This window comes from Oryzias melastigma, linkage group LG3, assembly GCF_002922805.2.
Source record: "Oryzias melastigma strain HK-1 linkage group LG3, ASM292280v2, whole genome shotgun sequence".
Lineage (NCBI taxonomy): Eukaryota > Metazoa > Chordata > Actinopteri > Beloniformes > Adrianichthyidae > Oryzias > Oryzias melastigma.
The window spans coordinates 32,222,492-32,245,266 of record NC_050514.1 but is presented as its reverse complement, the minus strand read 5'-3'; the positions used below and the strand labels follow the sequence as shown (position 1 = coordinate 32,245,266).

Sequence of the window (22,775 nt, the reverse complement as noted above, 5' to 3'; positions counted from 1 at the left end):
TATGTAATTTTTAAAATAATCAGCAAAAGTACGTTTTTTGGATTTCCTTAGCAACTGAGATTTATTTGTTAACCACATTCCTTATATAGTAATGTTGGATGTTATATAGTTTTATTCAGCTTGAACTAATAATTTCAAGTATTACATTTTCATATTGTTCTGGTAAAAAATGTGCAAGCAGCAGATGAAGTCCTCTTTTTGCGAGTACGGCATGCTAACGCCAATAAAAATCTACAATTTAGAAATCCAACATTTTTTCCAAGAAGCTTCCCAATGATTCTCCAGGAATTACAAGGTAATATTTAATTTTCTAGGGAGGATTTGGTAGTGAAAAGGATTTTTTTTAAGTTGAGGTCAAAGGTCCCAAAAGTTTGGCTGGGATAGTAGACTTAATCTGGTGGCGTGTGTGGTAACATTTTGTCTGGATGTCTAAAACAAACGTTTTCTTTTCCTATATTGTGGGAAAACGTAAAGATTGTCACATACTTTGTAACAATATGGTCATTAAGCCGCAGGTGCTGTAACATCACATAATAATTTCAAAACTTCCTGTGGATATGTCTGTTTTGGTTTTGTTCTATTACATTTTTTCTCAGATGCACCAAGAAAGAAGAATTACAGAAACAATCTGGTGCTTGGTGTCCAGGACTTCTGCAGGACAGAATACTGTTAACAGTATTATTAATAATGAAGTAAAATAAAATTATATAAAGTATATAATGTATATAATGTAATGTTGAATTTGGATTGAAATTCACAGAATTCCAATACATGAAAGACTTGTTAAGACTTGTGTTCATAGAATAATGTCCGGGCACGAGACAAGACAATAAAACATACTTGAATACATACTGGTGAAAACAGCAACAAACAGCAATTATTGATTTTTCCTTCGTAATTGATTTTCAAACAGTTACGACTACCGTGAATTAGAAGGGACGCCATTCATACACCATCAAAGTCCTCACTTGAACAAAGTTCAACCTGGTTTGATTGGGAATACTCATTCAGTGGCCTCTGGTTTTTGTACAAAGAGCCCCAAAATGGTCAGAAATGTGTTATCTATGCACATTTACATAAACTTTTCAATGGAAGTGGCCACTTGAATGTGCACTGTCATGGGTAGTGTGAATGTAGTTTCACACTGAATCTGATCATTCCTAGATTTTTACAAAGATACTCAGAGAGGAGACAAAAGTCCACTCCTCTGTGAAACTGGTTTACTAAAAAAATCCACTTTTCAAATTTACCTCTAGAGATTTTCAGAAAAATATGAAATTAGACCAACAGGTGGGGTATTTGTACTGTAATGAATTTATGTTGCTCATAATCTGTGTTACTGGCATCCATGAGGAGCATCAGATGATGCCACGTTCAGTGTGTGGGAGCCTTTAGACCAGCTGCTTAGCGCTGTTTTCTGCCAAATTCTTCTTCTTATTCTGACTCTATTGATTCCAAGTCACGCTCCATGCATCCTCCAGTGTGTGATGAAATGAAATGCTCCTCAGTGGAAAGTCTCTCCTCGCAGAAACCCAATTCTAACATTAGATGGTCTTAGGTCTCTCATATTGGTGGGGCTGTAGACTTGTAAAATGATGACAACTAGCCTCTGTTATTTTTTTTTACTGGAATAAAGAGAATTAAGTCATAAAATTATGAGGAAAATTAGTAATTTTATGAGAATTGTATGAAAGTGAAGCCACAAAATTATGAGAAATAGTAATAATTTTACAAGAATAAAGTAGTAAAATTATGACATAAAAGTTGTAGTTTTATCAGAATAAACTTGTTGATTTATAAGTAAATAAGTCATATTTACTCTAATAAAGTAATCATTTAATAAATTATAAGTTGAGAATTTACAAAGCAATAGTCTGTTAACTGAGAAAATATAGACATCAGCAAATTTAAACAAACAAAACACTGAGTTTAATTAAGAGACATAAAGAGTGTATTTTCATTCTGCACTGGTTTCACAAATAAGAAAATAATAGTTTTTTTTTTTTTATTGAGTCAACATTGATTTATGTAGAATATTGTGGACATCTGTTTTTTTTTTCTCGTGAGATTTTTTTGTTTGTTTGTTTTTTTGTTTTTGCGTTTCTCATCAAATCATGATTTGTTGATGGTCCCTAACTCCAGACTAACGTCTGCTGGATTCCCAATTTGAGGCTAACTTCACGCAGTGACTGTCAGACGGAGGAACAACATGGACCCGAACACGACCATCCTGCGGGTTAAAAGGAAGCGGGGGACAGACCCCGCAGACGCTTTGCTACTCGCGTGTAAACGGATCCGACCTGAGTCTTCCCAGAACTCCGGAGAAACGGCACCGGAGCCCAATGAAGCCGAAGTGGAAAACTCCGTCTTCAAACTCGTGGCGACTGTAGCGACTCAGGTGAGAGGCCCGCCGCTGAGACCGCACTGTTAGCCGAAGGAGCGCTAGCTGTTGTTGTGGGGACCGTAAATACATTCGGTTTGATCTTTTTAGCGTTTTTTCCCACTGACTTAATCATTCGGAATACCCGGAACTCAGAGTAGTTTGTGTTTTTTAACCCGTTTTGTGTCTTTTTTATGTGATGTTAGCTAGGCTACTGCTATGCTAGGTTAGCAATTTGGCTAACAGCTGCTAACAGACGCCACAGCCTTCGCAGATTTCAGCCGCATGTGCCACATTGTTTTGTTGTCGTCAGTGTTTTTGGTGGAGCCGCCGCGCACACAACTTCTTGCCGTTGTTAGTTTATCGCGACAACCAAATAAATATTTGGTTTTCTCGAGATAAAAATTGTTGTTTTTCCAGAAAACGGAATAATTAGTTATTTTATGTCCGCGTGTTTTGCTTACTTATAATCAATTATTAAATAATTTATTTCGCTCTTTTGTCTTCGACAAATATATTTTTAGGAGTCACAGCACGACCTGATTTATATAAAAATAAATGCAATAATAATCAAAATTTGACATGAGAACATTTTTAAGGCGTTTATAAAACACAAAAACATTCGCCCGCCTTTATTGTCAACAGGATTTAGCTTTCTGACATTACCGTAAATTCCGCTTTAAACGCGCACCCGGAGTTTAGGCCTTTTTACGAGTCAGAGGCTCACTTCACTGCAGTTTTCTTAGGGAAAAACATATTTTATTTAAAAAATAGGTAAACTTGTTTGGGTTTCTCTTTAAAAATAACAATGTTGTTACTTTTAGAGTTAATGTTCATTTTTTTGGGAGTAAATATTTGTTGTAACAACAAGGAAACACAATTATGGAATTTCTACTGGTATAACAACAGCAAAATCTTGTTTTAGCTACACCTGTGCTGTTCTGTATAATTTACAATAATACCTTCAGAAAGAACTTTTTTTTTTTAATCATCATCAACTTTTTTATGTGCACAACAAAAATCAGATTGTCTGTTTTATTATTATATTTTCCATATGATCATAATAAAAAGCAGCATTTGATGTCCTGTTTATTGATTTAGTTTTTTGATAAATGCCAATTTCGTGCCAATAATCTTATTTCAAAAGACTAGTGGTAAATTCACGATAACAATCATTTTTCTCTGCATGTACTATAAAAAGGTCTTTAAAAAAGGGAGGAGGAAGATTCACAAAACAAAATGTTTGAATCTTTAGTGAGTTTGTTTACTTAAAACACTATAAAATGCAGATTAAAAGCATTATCTTATCAGTCCTTCCTCTGCTCATGTCGTCTGCATCCAGGATGCTCCTGTGCAGACGCAGGTTCGGCAGGCTTTGGCTCGGCCCCGCGTGGCCCACGCCTTAAGGCCCTCCGCCGCCAGCTTCCAGCGGGTCATCGGGGACTTGCGGAGTACCAAGTGGAGCACCCGGAGGGAGGAACGCTACAGAATACTGTCAAGTCACCGTTCAGAGCTTCCAGCGCCGGCGGAGCACCAGACCGTCCAGACGGATGCTCCCGAGGCTACAGATGAACACGGTAAAGCGGCGCTCAAAGGCTGGGATCTGGGAGAAATCCAGGTGGTGGATCTAATCCAAGAGGTCGGAGAGGAGGACAAACCTTGTGACAAGGTGAGTTCAGGTTGTTCGTGGGGATGCTGCAGGATGGAGGTTGATTTATAAATGACCTGTTGAAATGCTTCCATGACAAAGTGTTTGGTGTCTTCTACCAGCTCTATATGCTGCTGATCAGAATGTTAGTGGTAACGCAGTAATCAGCTCCATAGTAACATTTCTTTCAATAAAATATCCACAACACGATATTTAGCTTTTTTGGTTAATTGTTTTGAACTGGTGTTTTTCCTCACAGTTTTTGCAGATTTGGTCTCCAGACATGTAAATATAATAGAACTAGTGATGTCCTGATCAGGTTTTTTTGGGCCCGATCCGATTCAGAGTCATTGGATTTTATGTATCTGCCGATACCGAGTCCTGATCCGATACTTTTGTAACACATTTAAAACATGAATAAATTGAACAGATTTGTGTTGTCCCTTATTTATATTTCATGAACCTTCTTTTATCATTAAAAACTTAAATAAAGCACTTGTGTGAAGTAGCTTTAATAAAAAAAGTAAATAGAGCAAAATAAACTAGGAAAAAAAACTACTATTTTCTTGTTATACAAGTGATAATTAGTCAGATGAGTAAGTTTAGTGACTTTAGCTTTAATATATTTATAGCTATTGAACATTTTTAACCAAATTTGATTCCTGTCCTCATTTAAAATTCTTAAAAATGAATGGTGACTGTTTTAGCAGGAATTTGATGAGTGTTCATGACTAGTTGATGTCATTAAAAGCATATATTAGTTTTGTTTGCTTTTAGTTTTTTAATTAATTAATTTTTTTAAGACTATGTGATTCTATATTTAAGCTCTCGAGACATCGCATTTTCAGTTTTATTACCACAAAAGGTAATTTTTTAAAAACGTTTGTCAGATAAATCAAACAGGCATATCAAAGGACAGCTCGGGTCCTAAGGAGTTAAATCACGGAGCTAGCATGTAGCAGTTAGCAGCCGTCTTTCTGTCGGCAGCACAAAGAGTTTAACATTAAACACAAACCCACATTTTCTGTTGAAATGCCTTTATATGTCGTTTACATTAAGACAAACCAATAGAGACACTTGTTGTCAGTTTAAAGTGTTTTTAAAGGAGTTGTTGATCCCAGATGTTTGAATCTGTCAACATCTAGCTAGCTTGATTAGCTTAATTGTTTATGTTAGCTTCCTGGTTAAACTGCTGCTGTTTTCTGCTGCGTTTTACAGCAACAATATTTTGTGATCTGTTCATGACATGCAGACTTGTAGTGGAGTATTTATCCGGAATGGTAAGCTTGAAATATAAAGCGCTGATAAATAATAAATTAAATGTCCGATCATTATCAGTGAATAACATCCGATTTCGATCGAGTCATCAACCACGTGATTGGATTAGGACATCACTAAATAGAACTATATGTTGTTACATTTTTCTTTATGTTCAAAGTTCAAGGATGTGTGAGTGTATATCTATGCTTTGAAATGCTTTATATGTTTTCTCACATATGTTTTCAAAAAAAGTAAGTTCAGGCCTTTACTTTGTTTTTTCCTATTGTTTTTTTTTTATACTTGTTACTGATCTGAAAAATGATCCAAACCGTGACTCTAAACCATGACACGACCCGAAGTGTTAGTTGATCCATTACACTCCTACTGCCCACAGACCAGGGGCCGTTTTCTCAGCTGTGGTTACCCAGCTTGGCTTTAGAAATGTCATGTTCCCTTCTATTACATGGTTTACAGCAGAGCATGGTTGCTGCTGCTTTCTGTTTCCATAAGAAAACGCCTTATCAGTTCTAAATATGTAATACTACAAAAATAATATTAATACACATAAAAAGGTATTTCCTCTCAAAGATTTGTGTACTTTTATTGTGTAGATTTTGAGTTATAACTACATAAACAGCATTTTTGACTGAATATATATACATATATAGTGGAAAAAGTCAGCTTTGAGTTAAATAAAGTGACACTGGCCTTGAGTAGTATATCCGTCATCTTACAGAGATTTGTGTACTTTTACTGTATAGTTTTTGAATTATTAGTACATAACATGCTGTTTTATACTTGTAAATATGAAGCTGGTCGTCTCAAATGTGCGAGCACCACTTTAGGATAACCGAAATGCCTCTGCTTTTTCCATTTTATTTTGAAAGAGAAATATTATAAATTCATTTGTTTTCTTCTTTAAACACATTTTTTATGTAAAACATTACAAAAAAAAGATTTAAAATGCAAAAAAATCAATGCAATCACCTTTGATAAAAGAAAAGTCACAAATCAAATTTTTGAAAAGGGGATAGACAGAAGCAAATGCTTAAGCCTATCAATTTGTCTTTTTCCAGTAACTCAAATAATTTACAATATATAAATCTAAACAAAACAATACAATATTCCAGTAACTTTATTTTTTTTCTCTTTTCTATAAATTGAATCCACATTTACCTTTTCACAATCATTTAAATAGAAATTTGTGTTTCTGTGAAGGTTAAGTCAGAGAACAGGCCAATGAACTCGTGACTAATTATCTTAAGTTTGACAGATTTATGTATAGATAAGTATTTATTTTTCCTTTAGTTTTTTTGTTTTGATTTTTTGAAATAAACATACTGATTCTAATTCCAATAAAAATCTACAGTATTAACAAGCTTTAGATTCACAAATGAATAAAATTAAACTTTTCTTCCTTTTGTTTTGAAATCTTCTCGATATTTATTAAAATTTTGGCCTTTAGATTTTTATTTTTTAAACCAGAAATCAGCTGTTTAATACTTCTTGAATCAAAAATGATAAACTTGAAGCGCTGATGTCAAAGAAGCGGTGAACTGAGGACACCTGCTGTCACCATGACAACAGGCTGACATGGTTCTCTGAAGCTCATTTGTTAAACTCTGTGACTAAAGTCTCACTCTGCTGCGGTCGTTACAAACACGGCAAGAATCTTTGTTTCTGTTTGTATCCAGTTAAACGTGACCAAATGATGACAAACAATCACATTTATTGATTGATCTTTGACTGTTCCTGTTATTGACTCTTCACCTGAATTCTGCAGAACATTAGAAGAAAAATAAGGAAAATAAAAGCGTCACCAAAATCATTACTTTACAAATAAAATACTCTGATGTATTTTTAATGTTTATTCAATTAAATCCAGACAGGATTTTTGGATCATCAGCTGTTATGAAAATAATATTTATTTTAGCAGGACACTTGCGTCAGTGCTTGTGAATAGTTTTTTTCCATTAATGTCTGAAGTTTCTCTGCCTTGTTTGATATTAAATATTTTGAATGCAGCCAATATCCCAGATCTCATCCTCTTTGCAGCTCCTATCAGCGTTGTGTTCCATGTTTGCTCCATGAGCATTTCAAATGCTTTTAACATCAATAAGTGACTTCCAGAGTTTTTGATTTTTCTGACTCGTTTACTTTCTTGGTTTGAAGATGCTGCCCTCAGACCCAGAGACCATTCTGTGCAACAACACCAAGATGCTGCGCGAGCGCCTGAGCGTTTCTGGAGAGCGGCTGGGAGAGCACCGAGAGCGCGACGAAGATTACGTCTACGATCTGTACTACCAGGAAACGTGCACATCAGGCTGGATCCAGGACATCCTGTCTGTTAGGGCCTACGCTGACGAGGGAGAACTGGTGTGTGTGGATAGATGGACGGACAGATGAATGAGTGCTGAAGCCCTGAGTGAGTGACTGAAGTCCTGTGTGAAGACATAAGTGTAGAACTGTGAGCCCCTCCTCTTCATTAGCTTCAGGAATCAGACACTCATGTAGGGCTGCCACGATTGGACGAGCAATCGACTATTAAAGTAGTCGACGACTAATTTAATAGTTGATTAGTAGTTACTTTATATTATATGGAGTTAGAGTGTAGAAAAGTTGAAAGTTATAATGGCGTTCTGCTAGATTTTTGGACTATTTTGAGATTTCTTAAGGTTTTTTTCAACCACACGCTTGTGTTTTGGGGCTAATTTAGGCTTTTTTTTCAATGTTTCAGGCTGTTTTGGAATTAAGCTAATATTTCAGCTACGTGCTAGCTGTTTTGGCTAATTTAGTTTTTTTTTGGCTAATTTTGAGTTTTTGTAATGTTTTGCTTAAATGCTAGCTGTTTTGGCTAACTTAAACTTTTCTTTTTTTAGGCTGTTTTGAAATTTAGCTAATATTTCTAGCTGTTTTGGCTTAAGCTTTTTTAGTTTTTTAAGCCAATTTGTCATTTAGCTAATATTTTAGCTGGCTATCAGCGTCAGTGTTTTCAGCTATCAATTGCAGCATCTTCAGTTATCATCATTATCATCATCAATTGCCACATTTAGCATGCAGCATTCACACTAGCATTATCACAGGTAATGCTAGTGTGAATATATCTAGTTTTTAGTTAGCTTAAAGCTAATGATGGTTAAGATGTGTTTTACATCCACTTTATGCATGACCCGATTAGTCCACTAATCGGAAAAAATCATCGGTTATTAGTCGATTATTAAAATAATTGTTTATGGCAGCACTACACTAATGTATGAAGAACCACTAACTTTAGGCTGATTAAAAATTAATTTTTTCTTCTTTTTAGACCAATGATTGTAGAGAATATTTTTTGTTTCACTGCAGAAAGTCTCCATAACTCCTCCTGTTGTATTGACTTCAGGTTCCAGATCTGGTGGTTCATGAAGAGGAGGTTTATGAAGACGAAGATGATGAGAACGAAGAGACCAACTGGAGAAACGACTATCCTGAAGAAGACAGTGACTCGGACAGAGAGGAGCGCTATGGAGGTAGCAGGATTTAAATCTGTTTCTGTCAGATCAGTGGACATGACTGGTTGTTTAAAGATGTTTCCTCCAGAATCATCTCAAAGACTCACTTCAATCATTTTTTGATCTATTTTGAAGCATTCCCAGTGATCTTTTCATTGTAAATATGAAGTTTTTAGCCAAAATATTAATATCTGTCTTTTTTTAAAGACATAGTTTCTACAGAACAACAGGAGTTCATTAGAAATTCACCTCCCCATCACCTTATAACTGAAAGCTCTCTGTTTACAGGCTCTCCCACTAGCTTGCAGCCCTCCCAATGTAACATTACTGGTGCGGCAAAAATGGCGAGCGATGTCCTAGCTATCCAGCCTTAGAGCCAAATACCAGCTGAGACGAAGAAAACAAAGACGTACATGAACCTTAGGCCTTTAGATCGTTACTTTAGTAGCATTTTAGAATTTGCTTTTTTAAAAGGGGACAATGCAATTCAAGAGAAAACCACATGGTTAAACAGGAAAAAACATGAATTTAAAAAAGCCAGAATCAGCCAAAAGGCTAGTTTTCATCTGTGGTCTCCTGGCCATGATGACACAGAGAGCAGTAGAAACATTAAGTACAACAAAATGTACTAATGACATGTATGTTAAAAGCAAATAAAATCTTAGGTGGTGATTTGATTTGCGAATCAAGCTCAACGATTTTTACTTTTTAAATATGCTTGTGCAGTTTATTGTATTTATTTTCGTTACCAGATTTATAAAAAAGTCATTTATACGTATTAAATCACCAGCATTATGCTTTTTATTTAAAACAGGAGATCAGAATCAACAAAACTGATGAAAAAAAACAAAGACTTAGATCAGGGGTGTTAAATATGACAGGCGGGGCAGCATCCGACCCTCCAGGTGGTTTAATTCGGCCCAGTCATGAGGAAAAAAAATATAAGGATGTTGGAAAAAAAAAAAAAAGCAAATGTCTATCCCATTCCTATGGCGAGTTACGGTTAAAAATGTTCCACCACTAGGGGAAGGAAAGGAATAGAAAGACCGGCACAACAAGAGATTAACAAACAAACAGCATTCTTTGCGAGTTCATGCTCCATTTGGGTACAAATTTTGAAAATTAATTTACTTCCGATGATAGTAACGATGCTTCTTTTTTTAGATTATGAACTTAAAATCCAACATGGTGCATTTAGGAGCAATACATTGAATTGTACTTTTTACACTCTACTATATATTCTATTTTTTGGTAAATATTTGTACTCAAATTTTCAGGATCAGGTCGCGACTATCCCAGTACTCGGATACTTGTTACATGTGTTACTCGATGCATCAGATTGGAGCGGAGCCCAAAGTATTTTCTACATCACAAATACGATCATTTTTTTTTTAATTGCTCCCGATCCTTGCAATAATTTGAATAAAGTAATACTCTGAATTACATTATCCAACTTTAGTTTCTTCATATGAGAAAAAAATGCCTCAAGAACATTAAAAACACAATTTTCATCAGTCTTTATTTGATCAATTGTTGCATTCAGAACAGTCAGTCTGGTTTGATTCTGGAGGATGGACTCTGTCACTAAGGGTTTATTCAAAGGTGGTATGGATCAGGTGGAGTCGTCATGGTAACGGGAAGCGCTCTTTGTGCAGGTTACTGGGAGGAGGAACACTCGTACAGCAGGAGGAGCTGGGAGCGCTACCAGAGGGAGGTGCTGCAGGAGCGGGGTGCTGAAGAGGATGACGACGACGCAGACAAATATGACTCTGACTGATTTGAGCCTTACTGCTTCCTGTACCCCCCTCCCCCCTTCACTCATGACGCCACACTCTGAGCCTCTGTGTAGTGGACGAAGCAGAAAATAGCAGCTCGTGTAGCGAAGGTCAGATGTTAAAATCAAGCCGTGTGCCAAAACAGAGAGATGATGGAGCCGATGGCGTTCCACATCATTCCAACCGTCTACTACACAGACCCGGAAGGAGTTGGAGTCTTTTCCACTTTTATTTTGAAATCCTGTTGTGGAGTAAATTTGCGTGTGGATGTTTTGTCAAACTCGTATGTGTGTCAAGAGTTGTTGCACATTAGTGTGATGTGCTTTGTGCTGTTCAAACCTTAGTGAGGCGTCTGGGCAAAGTGTGCTTGCATTTAGGGCGTTTGCATTTTGTGCATGGTAGTGCGTTTGTCGGCCTGTGTGGTAGAATTTTGCGGGCGCAGCGTCAGTTTTCTGTTGTGTTTGCTTCGGGAATTCCACCTTTTGAAATTTACTCCTCGGATGCTTGTTGGAATAAAGTTTTGTAAATATGTAGATGTAAATTAAACTTTGAAAGTAATGCAGTTTGGTCTTTATTGTACAGAGAATAAATGATCATAAAATGGTTTGCGAACACTCAGATCTTAATAACTTCCAATGTTTTGAAACTATGAACAGTATGAGATCAAATTAGATTATCTTAAAGTCAATAAAAAACAGTTAATCTACAAAAAAAGATGTTAAAGTTTTAAGACTCAAAAGTACTGTTCAAAAGTATTGTAAACTTAAAGAAAAAAAATGTTAACACATAAATTAAACTTAGGGAAAAATATTGGGAAGTGGAAGATGATGGATGGATTGAAAAATTTTGAAATATATAAAAACTAAAGCTTGAAAAAATGAAAGGTATTTATAGCAGCTGCTGTTCTATTTTTCCTATTTTGTGTTTCACTCAATTAAGCCCAAATCCAGATTCTTTCCTATCCTTTACATTTAGCCCTTCTAACGGAGAGCTATGGAAAAATAGGCTGTCTAAATTCCCACCCTAATCCTTGACTACTAAACTATAAATTTGATTTTTAAAGTGATTCAGTAATGTTTTGGGGCTGCTTTGCTGCATCTGGCACTTTGTGTCTTGAATGTGTGCAAGGTAGAATGAAATCTGACGACTATCAAGGCATTCTGGAGATAAATGTGCTGCCTAGTGTCAGAAAACAAAAATATTTGGCAAGTATAAAGAAAATCCCAATTTTAAACTTTATATCTTTTTTCCGTTAACTTTAAGCTTATCCTGATTTACTGAGTTTATTTGAAATATTCCATAATACTTCTAAAATTAAGCTCAGACTATAACAGTCTGAAGTTTTGGAATAAAAAAAAAATAAGGTACTTAATAAGCACTTGAACCTGAAAGACATTGATCCAGTTCCCCTGTTAAGGTCTTTTGGTTAAATTCATGTTTTATTTATAGAAACACATTTTATTACAGATTTCCCTGAAAAAAGATTCATCATTTCTAACGGAAGACATTACACGAGGTGATAAATAATTCATCTGTTGCATAATAGTTTCATCATCTCACGTAAACAGACTGAAAGTGCTAAAGAAGAGCAGGTTCTCACTTGAAGGAACGTCATTCACTTTTATCCATCTCTGTCAGCACACAGAAGCAGGTGTACTGGGTGAAGTAGGTCAGAGATCCTGCAGCAAGAAACCACAGATTACGAGAGATTTCAAAGTATGTGTCAATGCTTCAGGTGAACTCACGCAGCAGCTTCGTTATGACTGGTGGCCTCTTGGACTCCGGTAGGTAAACACCCAGGAAGTAGACCGGAACGCCCGACAGAGCGATGGCGATGCCAATCAGAGAGTTGATGGTGTCGCTGTAGAGCGGAACTGCCACCAGGAAAACGGCACACAAGCAGAAGATCACCGGGTACACCAGCGTCAGCTGCAACAGGGACAAAATCAGCAGCAGGAAACTGGAACCCGGAAGCTCTATAGGTTGGCACGCACATGGGACAAAAAAGTATTTAGTCAGCTACCAATTGTGCAAGTTCTCCTACTTAAAAAGGAGAGAGAGGCCTGTAATTGTTATCATACATATACCTCGACTATGAAACAAAGAATCCAGAAAATCAGTGTCTGATTTCTAAGCAATTTATTTGTACATTTTGGTGGAAAATAAGTATTTGATTAATAACAAAAATTCAACTCAATCCTTTGTTCTACACCCTTTGTTAGCAATGACAGCAGTCAAACTGTTGCTGATATTTTGGTCCATTCCTCCATGTAGATCTCCTCTAGAGCAGAGATGTTTTGGGTAACACTGACCTTCAGATCTGGAGACTGGCTAGGCCACTCCAGGACCTTGAAATGCATCTGAAGCCACTCCTTCATTACCCAAACACTGTGTTTGGAATCATGCTGAAAGACCCAGCCAAGTTTCATCTCCAATGATGATGGAAGGAGGTTTTTATTCTAAATTTGACCATACCTGACCCCATTCATTCTTTCCTTTACACAGATCAGCTTTACAGTAGGTATGGTGTTCTTTTGATGCAACTCATTATTCTATCAACTCCAAACAGTAGAGTTCTTACCAAAAAGTTCTATTTTGGTTTCATTCTCCCAATCTTCTTTTGGATCATCCAGATGCTCTCTAGCAAACTTTAGACGGGCCTCCACATGTACTGGCTTTAACAGGGGAACACGTCTGACACTGCAGGGTTTGTAGTGTGTTACTGATGGTATCTTTGTTACTTTGGTCCCAGTTCTCTGCAGGTCATTTACCAGGTCCCCCATGTGGTTCTGGGATTTTTTCGATAATTTTGACCCCAAAGGAAGTCCCAGATAGAGGAAGATTATTGGTGGTCTTGTACGTCTTCCATTTCTTAATAAATGTAATTTCTTCACACCAAGATGCTTACCAATTGTAGATTGTCTTCCCAGCCTGGTGTCCTTAGACAGCTCTTTGGTCTTGGCCATTGTGGAGTTTGGAGTGTGACTGTTTGAGGTTGGGGACAGGTGGCTTTTATATAGATAACCAGTTCAAACAAGTCCCATTAATACAGGTAACAAGTGGAGGACTCACACAGAAGTAGCAACAGGTCTGTAAAAGCTAGAAATGTTGCTTGTTTGTAGGTGACCAAATACTTATTTTCTACCAATGATTTTCTGGATTGTTTTTCTCATTTTGTCTCATAGTTGAGGTATACCTAAGATGGAAATTACAGGCCTCTCTCATCTTTTAAGTGGGAGGACTTGTACAATTGGTGGCTGACTGAGTACTTTTTGCCCCACTGTAAATGTTTTACATTATTATAAAACCACCTAAAGGCAAAACAAAGTTTTTAGAGACTCAACATTTCTAAGAAACTGTTGATCAATTTTTAGAAATGATGCAGATCAAACTGTCTGGTAAATGCATAAGCCGGTTCTGGGTCTTACCTTGAGAGGTCTGGGTCTGTCGGGCTGCTTCCAGCGGAGGTAGATCTGCCCGGCGACAGACAAGCCCATGAAGAACCAGTAGCTGAAGCTGTAGTAGTTGATGAGCTGGAAGACGTCCTCCACGGTCAGGTAGATCAGTGACATGATGCACTGAGAGCAGGGCATGATGGGAAACAAGGTAATTAAAACCCAGTCAGAGTAATTTAGACACGTTTTTCCAAAATAGATTGTGAAATCATCATCGGTTTATGGTTTCATACATTGAAGATGAGAGCAGGGATGGGTGTGAATCTCTCTATGTGGATCATGGACAGAGCATCTGGAAGGTGACCTTCTCGAGAACCCACGAAGAACAACCTGAACAGAACAGTTCGAGGATGATTTTGTTCGATGAGATTAAATCAGAAGTTTGCGTGGTTTCTACCTGGACGCTGCGATGATGGAGGCGTTGAGGCCTCCGTAGCAGGACAGAGCCACGGCGATGGGGATAATCCAGCTCATGAGACCCAGAGTGTGGTCTGCAAAAGTCTAAACGGAGAAGACGTCCTGTCATCTTCAGTCTGCAGCAAGAAAGCTCAGAAACCGTCGGGTCTGCTCACCACTGCGACAGCGTCACTGGCCAGGATCGCTCCAACATCCAGAACAGCATAGTAGGCGACGTTCGTGAGGATGTAGATGGTGGTGACGATTGGCATGGAGATGGCAATGGCCAGAGGGAGGTTCCTGGAGAAAAGAAAAGGAAAAAAAGATTTAGTTATCCAAACTCGTCACTGCTGCTGGTAGCTTGATTGATCACCTCTCAGGGTTTTTGATCTCCTCCGTTACAAAGTTCAAGGTGTCCCAGCCGGAGTAAGAAAAGAGGGCCGAGTACAGAGCCAGAGCGATGCCCCCGGGGTCTGTGGACGAGCCCTGAAAGGCTGACTCAAAGTTGTTGGTATAACCTGGAAAAGAAAATTCAAAGCTTTGGTCACATGAACATGTGTGGGGGGGGGGTCACCTGTACAGGTGTTTGGGCTGTCGGGGTCTGTGGAGGGCTTCCTTTAGGGCAGCACAGGTGTGTCTTACTGTTCTCTTGAGGCTCATACTGCCCTAATTTTAAGCTAAAAATAACGATGTTCCTTTTTAAAAAGTTCTTTATCCTTTTCCAATTTTTATTTGATTTTCCTTTTTTTGCACATACATAAAATGCAACCATATGGATTATAGTGACAAAGCTGAAATCTATCCGTGCAGGAGAGTGTTCAGACCCACACAGGACATAATCATGCAATAGAAACCGAAATGTCAACCAAAATAAAAATATTTTACCCCAATCATACTTTTTGAAATAGTTTATAAAAGTAAGTTTAATTTTAATTGATTTTTAAATTTCTTTAATAAAGAAATAGATTTAAGAGTTCAGTTAGATTATTTTGATTGATGGTAGTTCTACAGAACAGAAGACAGAAATCATCACAGCGTCTCGTTGGATAAACATGAACATCGGAAGAATTATTTAAAAAAAAAAAATCAACAACTGATTCCTTAATTTTTTAAAAATATTTTGAGTTTGATTTTTTCCAATTTAACTTCTGATCAACAATCCCTCCCAAGAACTTTCAGGAAACTTTGTTAATAAAAATGCCATCAATATTTAGTTATTGTTTAAATAAATTAAATGAATTCATTTTACAAATAAAAATCATGTAATTCATCTTTTGTGCATTTATAGAAAGTTGATTTAGTAATTTATTTTTTTTATGTTTGCACATGAGCATCTATACATTTTGAACAATTCCATAATTCCAACATGCTTGATACATTTTTACACAAAAAGAACAAACGTTATATTCATGTTTAGAAGTTAATTGTAACAAAAAAAAGAAAAATAAAAGTGAACAGGCTTTTTCCTTTTGGCCAAGTCAATAATTTAACTTTTACAAAAGTTTTATTTATTATTGGGAGAAAACATTAAGTTTAATAAATATGATCAAACTTTTCAATCGTGGTGTTTTACCGTGAAAAATGTGTTATATTTTGAGAATAAACCGGATTTTCTTCATCTATCGTGATGTAACTTCCTGCCAGAATTGACCCAGATCGCGCACAAAATAGACCAGACGCCGAAATGATCCGCTGCACGGTGTGAGCCCTCCGTGGTGGACGACGGCGCTCCACGTCTGGTGTGAACCACACCATAGGTTAACGAGAGCGCCGAATGGAAGCGGCCTCTGTTCCGTGCTGCTTTGCGGTGTTTCTGCGTCCAGTGTGAACCAGCCGCTAAGCAGAACAAAGAGGCAGATGGCGTCTTACCCTGACACAGTTTAACAATCCCCGTGACGATGATGACGATGAGCGCTGCCACCTTGGCGTAGGTAAAGATGTCCTGCACACGGGTGCCCCACCTCACATAAGCAGAGTTGATGAAGGTCAGTAAACCTGTGGGGAGAGAGTGTCACAGGTTCACGTCTCCTCCAACGAGCACGACCTATCCCAGCAGAGACGTACGTACACAGACAGGCTGCAGCGAGGAGCCTCGCCGCTACATAAGGAGGCTCGCATGTCGGGAAGAGCGGCTGCACCAGGTAGTTTGCAAAGGTAATGGCTATGACCGCCTGGCTCGTAGGCTCAATGATCAACAACGACGTCCACAGACGGATGAAGGCGATGAAGCCGCCGAACGACTCCAGGATGTAGGCATAGGAAGCTCCAGATTTGGTGATGGTAGTGCCGAGCTCAGCATAGCACAGAGCTCCTACCACCGAGAACAGACCCCCGATGGCCCAGATGACGAGGGACAGCCCATAGGAGGTGCTGTAGATGAGAACACCCTTGGGGGAGACGAAGATCCCGGAGCCGATCATGTTTCCTACGATCAGGCTGACGCCGTTGAGCAGAGAGATTTCCTTTTTGAGCTGCATGGTCTCTTTGGGAGACTCCTGAGGACCGGACGAGAGGCTGCTACTGCCGTTCACCTTCTCAGGTTCTTCCTGATTGGCCATGGCGTTGTCCGTTCAGGGCTGAGCCAGCAGAGACTCCTCCGTCCTTCTGGTTCTGCAGGAATCTGTCCAACAGATTTGAAAGAATTCAGTTTTTTTGATGATATGCACGACTAACTAGACTCAGTTTCAACTAAAATCTCTCTTTGGATCTGAACTGTTGCAAAGCAGAAGTATCTTCTATCACGGCTCGAGTGTGAGCAAGTTAGAGCAGAACTCTGTCCTGTTAGATCAGGATCTGCAGCTCACAGAGGCACAACATAAATGTCATAACATGACAGAAAGTTTTCAGCAGACTCTTGATCCACATGTCTGAGGATAAAAGCTTCTGACAAAAACAAAAAAACTGTTTTTCAGCCTCTGTTTATGAGCAGAAAGCTCACATCTTCACTATTTTCAAGTTAAATGACTTATTTGTCAAATTGTTTGAGATTCACAGCCATGATTAAGTCCAGGATTCCAGCTGAAACATCAATTTTTCATTAACCGTTTATTCAAACTGAACAAATGGAACTATGGATGTCAAACGAGGCAATTCTTAGGATGTATTCAGACTGGGAAAAATAATTCGTTCCGGTTGGAGACCGTTTAATTTGTTTCAGATCGAGTCCTGAACCTTGCGTTTGGTCTGTATTCAGACTGCCGTCAAGCTGACTCTCCTGTTCTGGAACAAAACCATGTGACTAAAGATATCTTCATTCATTGGCCAGGAAATACGAGGCCGGGACAAAGCAACTAGAGGCGAACATTATGGAAGTCCTGTGCTTTGGAATCTTTAGGATATTTCACTGATTCAAACTTCATATTTTCACGTCAGGTTCAATAGTTTTTACTGCTAACTTTGGTACGGCAGAAGAATAGAGCAAGATGACAGATATGAAGGTAGATAAGTGTGGATGACAGATGGTCAGGAAAACAGCATGAGAAGTGATGTGTATGAAGTTAAAAGTTGTTTTAGTGAGCCTGAATTCATCCAACCACATTTCAATGTGTTTTTAGAAATGTTAAAACAAACGTTCTAACAAGTCAGGAGCTGGACCAATTTTTCCTGTTTGATAACTCAACAATTGTTGCTTTACATTAGTCCTTTTGCTTCATTTCTACTTTACTTACATCACACGACTACTGACTACGGTGGCCGTTTATGATTGTAAGAGAACCAAATGAGTCCAGTGTAAATACATCCTAAAACCAAAAATACACAAGAATTAAAAGGAAATAAATCCATGGATTTGATTAATCAAATCATCTCCAAAATATTTCACAATAAAAATAAAGATAGCATTTCTGAGACATGTTTAACAGAAGATGAAGGTTACAAAATATGTTGATGGCCATTTCAGACTTTTCCTCCACCTTATAGATAAAATCTAACCAAAAAGATTAAATAATCCTCTGAGAAGACAAAAAGCAGGTTTGCATCTTTCTATTTAAAGAATTCTTTAGTGCCATAACAGTATTTGACTACAAGACATTTAAAATATATTTTACCCCCAAAAAGAGAAACAAGTTTCTCTAAAATATCCAGTTCCTTAGCAAAAAGTTGAGTATTTTAATCAATATACTTGAGTATAAGTATTTAAATGAAGTATTGTAGGAAGTTTACCGATTACTTCTTTAAACTTCATCGGAACATTTTAAGTTTAGAATAGATGAAAAAGTACACTTGAAGTTTACTGCCTCATTTATAGTATAGACTAGTATACCACACTTGAATGGACTCTTTTTGCTAAAGGATGACATGGCGGTATAAGGTTTTTAGGGACTGAACCATGTTATCGATCCAGCTCCATCCAGATGTTCTGTTGACTCCGTTGACTCCATCATCCCAAAGTTGAAGCTTTAGAACTGCAGGAGTCAGAAGGCTTGTTCTACACAGTATTCCTGGCTGTGTTTCAGGCTAAAAACTCCCTCTCCACTCCAGTCTGAGGATGTGAAAAACTCCAGTTCAAGCCACAGAGTCTTCATATCTTCAGTGGAAAACCATCAGAGGAGGAGGAGCCTGTTGGCTACTTGTGGTGAAGATATTCTGTGGGCTGATGGTTCTGACTCGGGTGGAACGTATTATAGTTCAGCTTTAGCCACACAGGCTGCAGATGTGGTCCAAACCTGCCGTTCTAACCCAGATCGGCACAGTCTGTGGCTCGTCTGACACACATTACATTTACCAAAGTACCAAAGTCTCTTTTTTTTAAGCACACAAAGACAATAGATTGTGTTGTTTTGCAGTGCGACAGGAAACTGATTTCATTGTCAATTGTTGAGAAAAAGGCAACAGTTACAGGAGTTCATGCAGGAGCTTGTTGTTCACAGTTCTGTTAGAAAGCGGCCAACTACTGTTGAAAACTTTTGTTTTGCTATCTGAGAAAAATAAAAATAGAATTCAATACATTTTGACCCACATTTATTCACATTTCCAGTGAATCAGAAGCGTTTTGTAAGTGTTTAAAAAAAGAAAAGGAGGGACATAAAAACAGAAAGTTATTTTTACATCAGTAATCTTTAAGAGCCCGTCCTGTAAAGCAGGTATTTGACGTATAGTTCAGTATGTCGTCTGCATTTAGTCGCGTTTACCTCGAGGGAACATTGAAGGAGGAGCTCCAGACAGGTACGGAAACATTTTTCTGTTTGTGTGTCATTGTCAAAGATAATGTAACTGCACACAACTAAAGTCAAATTTTACTCTGAAAATAAATTTATATTTTGACATAACCTCAGTTAAAACCATTTTTCAACTAGAGTTAGACTACTCCTAAGCAAAAGAACATCAACTTTTGTTGTAGCTGTAGCTACTTAACCCTAAATCTTTGTTTTAGCTACATTATTTATTTTATCCACACCATCACGTAGGCAATGACTTTAAAGATGAAATCATCCGGTTTCTCCCAGCAACTGCAGTAGGAGCAGCGAAATGTGCTTAACTTCCGTCTAATCCTTTCAAAATAAAAGCATAGCAACTTTCTGTCTAAAAACCCAGTAGAAGGGAATTTTATAAACAGCTATGACCTAAATACACCAACAATATATTATTATTTAAAGTATATGTATATTAATGTGTGTCTGGTCAAAAATGTGTAGTAATTATACAAGTGATGCGTAACTAAAAACACTAAAATATTACTAAGTAAAAGAAAAAAAAGGTATTCAGCTACAATAATGATTTATTTTCTTGTTAAAAAAACATTTTGTGAGTTAGAAACATTTTATTAATATTTTTTCTGTATGTTATTGTTATTATTTCTACTATTTTAGCCATTCTGATGCTAAAATGTTCAACTCTAAAGGATCAGGATAATGTACTGGTAGTTTTATCTCTTTATATTTGACGGAACTCCAGTATTTGTCTTTTTTATGTTCATCTGTTTTTAAGCAGATCTCTTAAAAAGCTGTTTACTCCAATATAAATTTGTTTTAATTTAAAAAAAAAATTAAATTAGAATAAAACAAAATAGAATTATCATGGAACATTGTAAAAAGTTGGACCAATTAACAAAAGTGATAATTTGTTGCATTTAAAATATTTAATATTTTACAAATATTAGTTTTAATCAAAATTGTATTAACATTTTGAGTTGATATTTACCCACATTTTTGATTTGATGAAAACTAATACTTTTAAATAAAACAAACTAGTTAATTTCACTTTTTACAGTGTAGCTTTATTTTTTTTTTAAAGTTTGTCCCAACTCTAAACTTTAATTTTTCGTGTTTTTCCCTCAAATTAAAATGTATTCAGCTTCTTGTGAATAATTTGCAGGGTAATATCCTTTTTTTTGTTTCAGGTTGCACAGGACACCTCCAGGAATCCGCATGTCAGTGTGTTCTTCCTGTAAACTCCTCCAGCTTGACGGGAGTCGCTCTTTTGTCCGGTTTGTTTCTCGGTTTCATTTATTTTAAGAAAGTAATTTCTCTCAAACGCAGGAAGATGAAACTCACCTGCGGTGCTGCGTGAATGCGTGAATCCGGTGTTATTTGTGTTTATCCGGCTCACCTGCGCTGGTCCGACCGCCCTCCTGCGGCTCCAGTCGACCGGGACTGCAGCGGTTGTTTACCGCAGCTGCGCGCGGAAGAAAGGCGGCGCGACGCCGCTTGATCTTTATGCGCTCAGCGCGCGCGCGTTTGGGAACGTGCGGTCCAGCTCTGCGACACTTTATTTAATACAATTTAATATAATTAAAAAGGAAATTCATTAAAATATGAAACGTTCAGAATTAAAAATGTGAATTTAGACGCTGATGACAAACAGGAAATGAGCCTCAGATTCCCGCCGGAGGCTGTGAACTCATTAACCTTAATGGAAACAGCTGAGGAACATGACAGACAATCCTAAATGAAATCTCTAATCTCAATAAGTCTGCAAAGTCCAATTATCTTGAAAAAATATGTTTTTTCTTATTTTTAAATATATTTATGGGCATGTTTTATAGGATAAAGTTTAAGTCAATGATTTGTTCTTCCAGTATTGTATCTAAACTTTTTTGTATTTTAATTCTTCTCGACTGTAGAATATTTTTGGCTGTTTTATTTTGTCCTTTTGCTTGAAGGCTTCAAGTTTGACACTTGAGTGTGAGGAACAGAGCTGCAATTAGAGGCGTTTAGTCAAAGGCGTGGAGAGGAAAAGGTCGACCTGTGCAGCAGGTAACAGCGCTCTGTTTGTCTCTGAACAGATCAGGGTCAAACTGTAAAATGTCTCAAGATCTCACTAACACAGCTTTCACATTTTTAAATGGAAGCTTTTAATCCAAGATGTTTAATTTAAAATGAAAATACCCCTTTAATAAGGTCAGATTTTAAAACTGGATTCAAAACATTTTATTTCTACTTTTATGTTTTTATCTTCTTGGTTGTTTTATTCATTGTTTAATCCTGATTTTGATGTTTTGTTTTGCACTTTGTGAATCTTTCTTATTTACAATCGTGATTTTTTTTTAAGTAATTTGTTACAGATTACGTAAAAATATGTTGTCAAATACAATCTACATTTTAAAGTTATAGATTGCTTTAAATACAGACCAAAAACAAGAAAATAGATCTCAGGAACTCAAATAAATGTGCAAAAAATGTTTAAACCACAGTAGTTCAGAAAAAGTCTCCAAACTTTTCTCTAATACAAAAAGGTTTATCCAGTTATAATGAAGCCGTTAATGTTCTGCACTGTATGAGGACTTTTCAGCCAGACTTTTTATGCATTCTTTTATTTCAAATACATCATTTTTAAAGTAATTAATGTTGTAAACTAATAACTTTTAAAAAAATATGATTGTCGTATCAATTGACTAAATTTTGAAAGTCCTGTATATTAAGTTTGAAATTGGTTAATTAAGGAGATTCAAAACATTTCTTAATGTAATTTTTAACTTTTTTTAATCTTGTCCTGTTGCTAATACGTGCAAATTTAAGGTCAAATATTGGCTTGTTCAACTTGAAAGTCCATTATTTTATTTAAAAAAAGGTTTTAACATCCGTTATTCCATTTGATGGAATTTGCAACTTCTGCCACTAGATGGCACTAAAACCCAAAAAAACAGTTGGACCTCAATCTTGAACAGAATCTAAAGAATGTCAGAATTTCAACTAAGTTATAGAACATGTCAGTGCTTATCATTGAGATCAAAGGCACTTTTTTTTACAATTTATTTGTAAGATAATTTTATGAAAAACTTTTTATTGTCTGATTGCTGAAAGCAATCAGAGTATGTTGTTGTAATTCTTTATTATATTTTATTATTATTATTGTGTGAATGCATTCAATGCATTCACACTATTGTGATTCTGTTTCTCTTTATTATTGTGTGAATGCATTCAATGCATTCAC

The 22,775-nt window shown here is 36.9% G+C and overlaps 2 protein-coding genes across 3 annotated transcripts; one reads left to right on the top strand and one right to left on the bottom strand.

Annotated features, from left to right (window-relative positions):
* The first annotated feature begins 2,111 nt into the window (after window positions 1-2,111).
* On the top strand, window positions 2,112-11,112 carry slc7a6os (solute carrier family 7 member 6 opposite strand). The gene is made up of 5 exons (XM_024296018.2): window positions 2,112-2,398; window positions 3,723-4,049; window positions 7,461-7,664; window positions 8,671-8,797; window positions 10,435-11,112. Exons 1-5 carry the CDS (start codon window positions 2,210-2,212, stop codon window positions 10,554-10,556), a joined length of 969 nt encoding a protein of 322 aa, XP_024151786.1. The 5' UTR covers window positions 2,112-2,209; the 3' UTR covers window positions 10,557-11,112.
* Window positions 11,113-12,051: 939 nt separating this feature from the next.
* slc7a6 (solute carrier family 7 member 6) lies at window positions 12,052-21,153 on the bottom strand. Of its 2 annotated transcripts, none has more exons than XM_024294750.2 (10): window positions 20,897-21,153; window positions 16,474-17,025; window positions 16,275-16,400; window positions 14,779-14,923; window positions 14,582-14,705; window positions 14,407-14,510; window positions 14,243-14,339; window positions 13,983-14,132; window positions 12,300-12,483; window positions 12,052-12,233 (listed from the first exon to the last, which is right to left on the bottom strand). In XM_024294750.2, exons 2-10 carry the CDS (start codon window positions 16,961-16,963, stop codon window positions 12,166-12,168), a joined length of 1,488 nt encoding a protein of 495 aa, XP_024150518.1. In that variant the 5' UTR covers window positions 16,964-17,025; window positions 20,897-21,153; the 3' UTR covers window positions 12,052-12,165. The 2 variants fall into 2 exon arrangements, with proteins under 2 accessions (XP_024150518.1, XP_024150517.1); XM_024294749.2 differs by having other exon boundaries at window positions 20,952-21,153.
* Window positions 21,154-22,775: the final 1,622 nt, after the last annotated feature.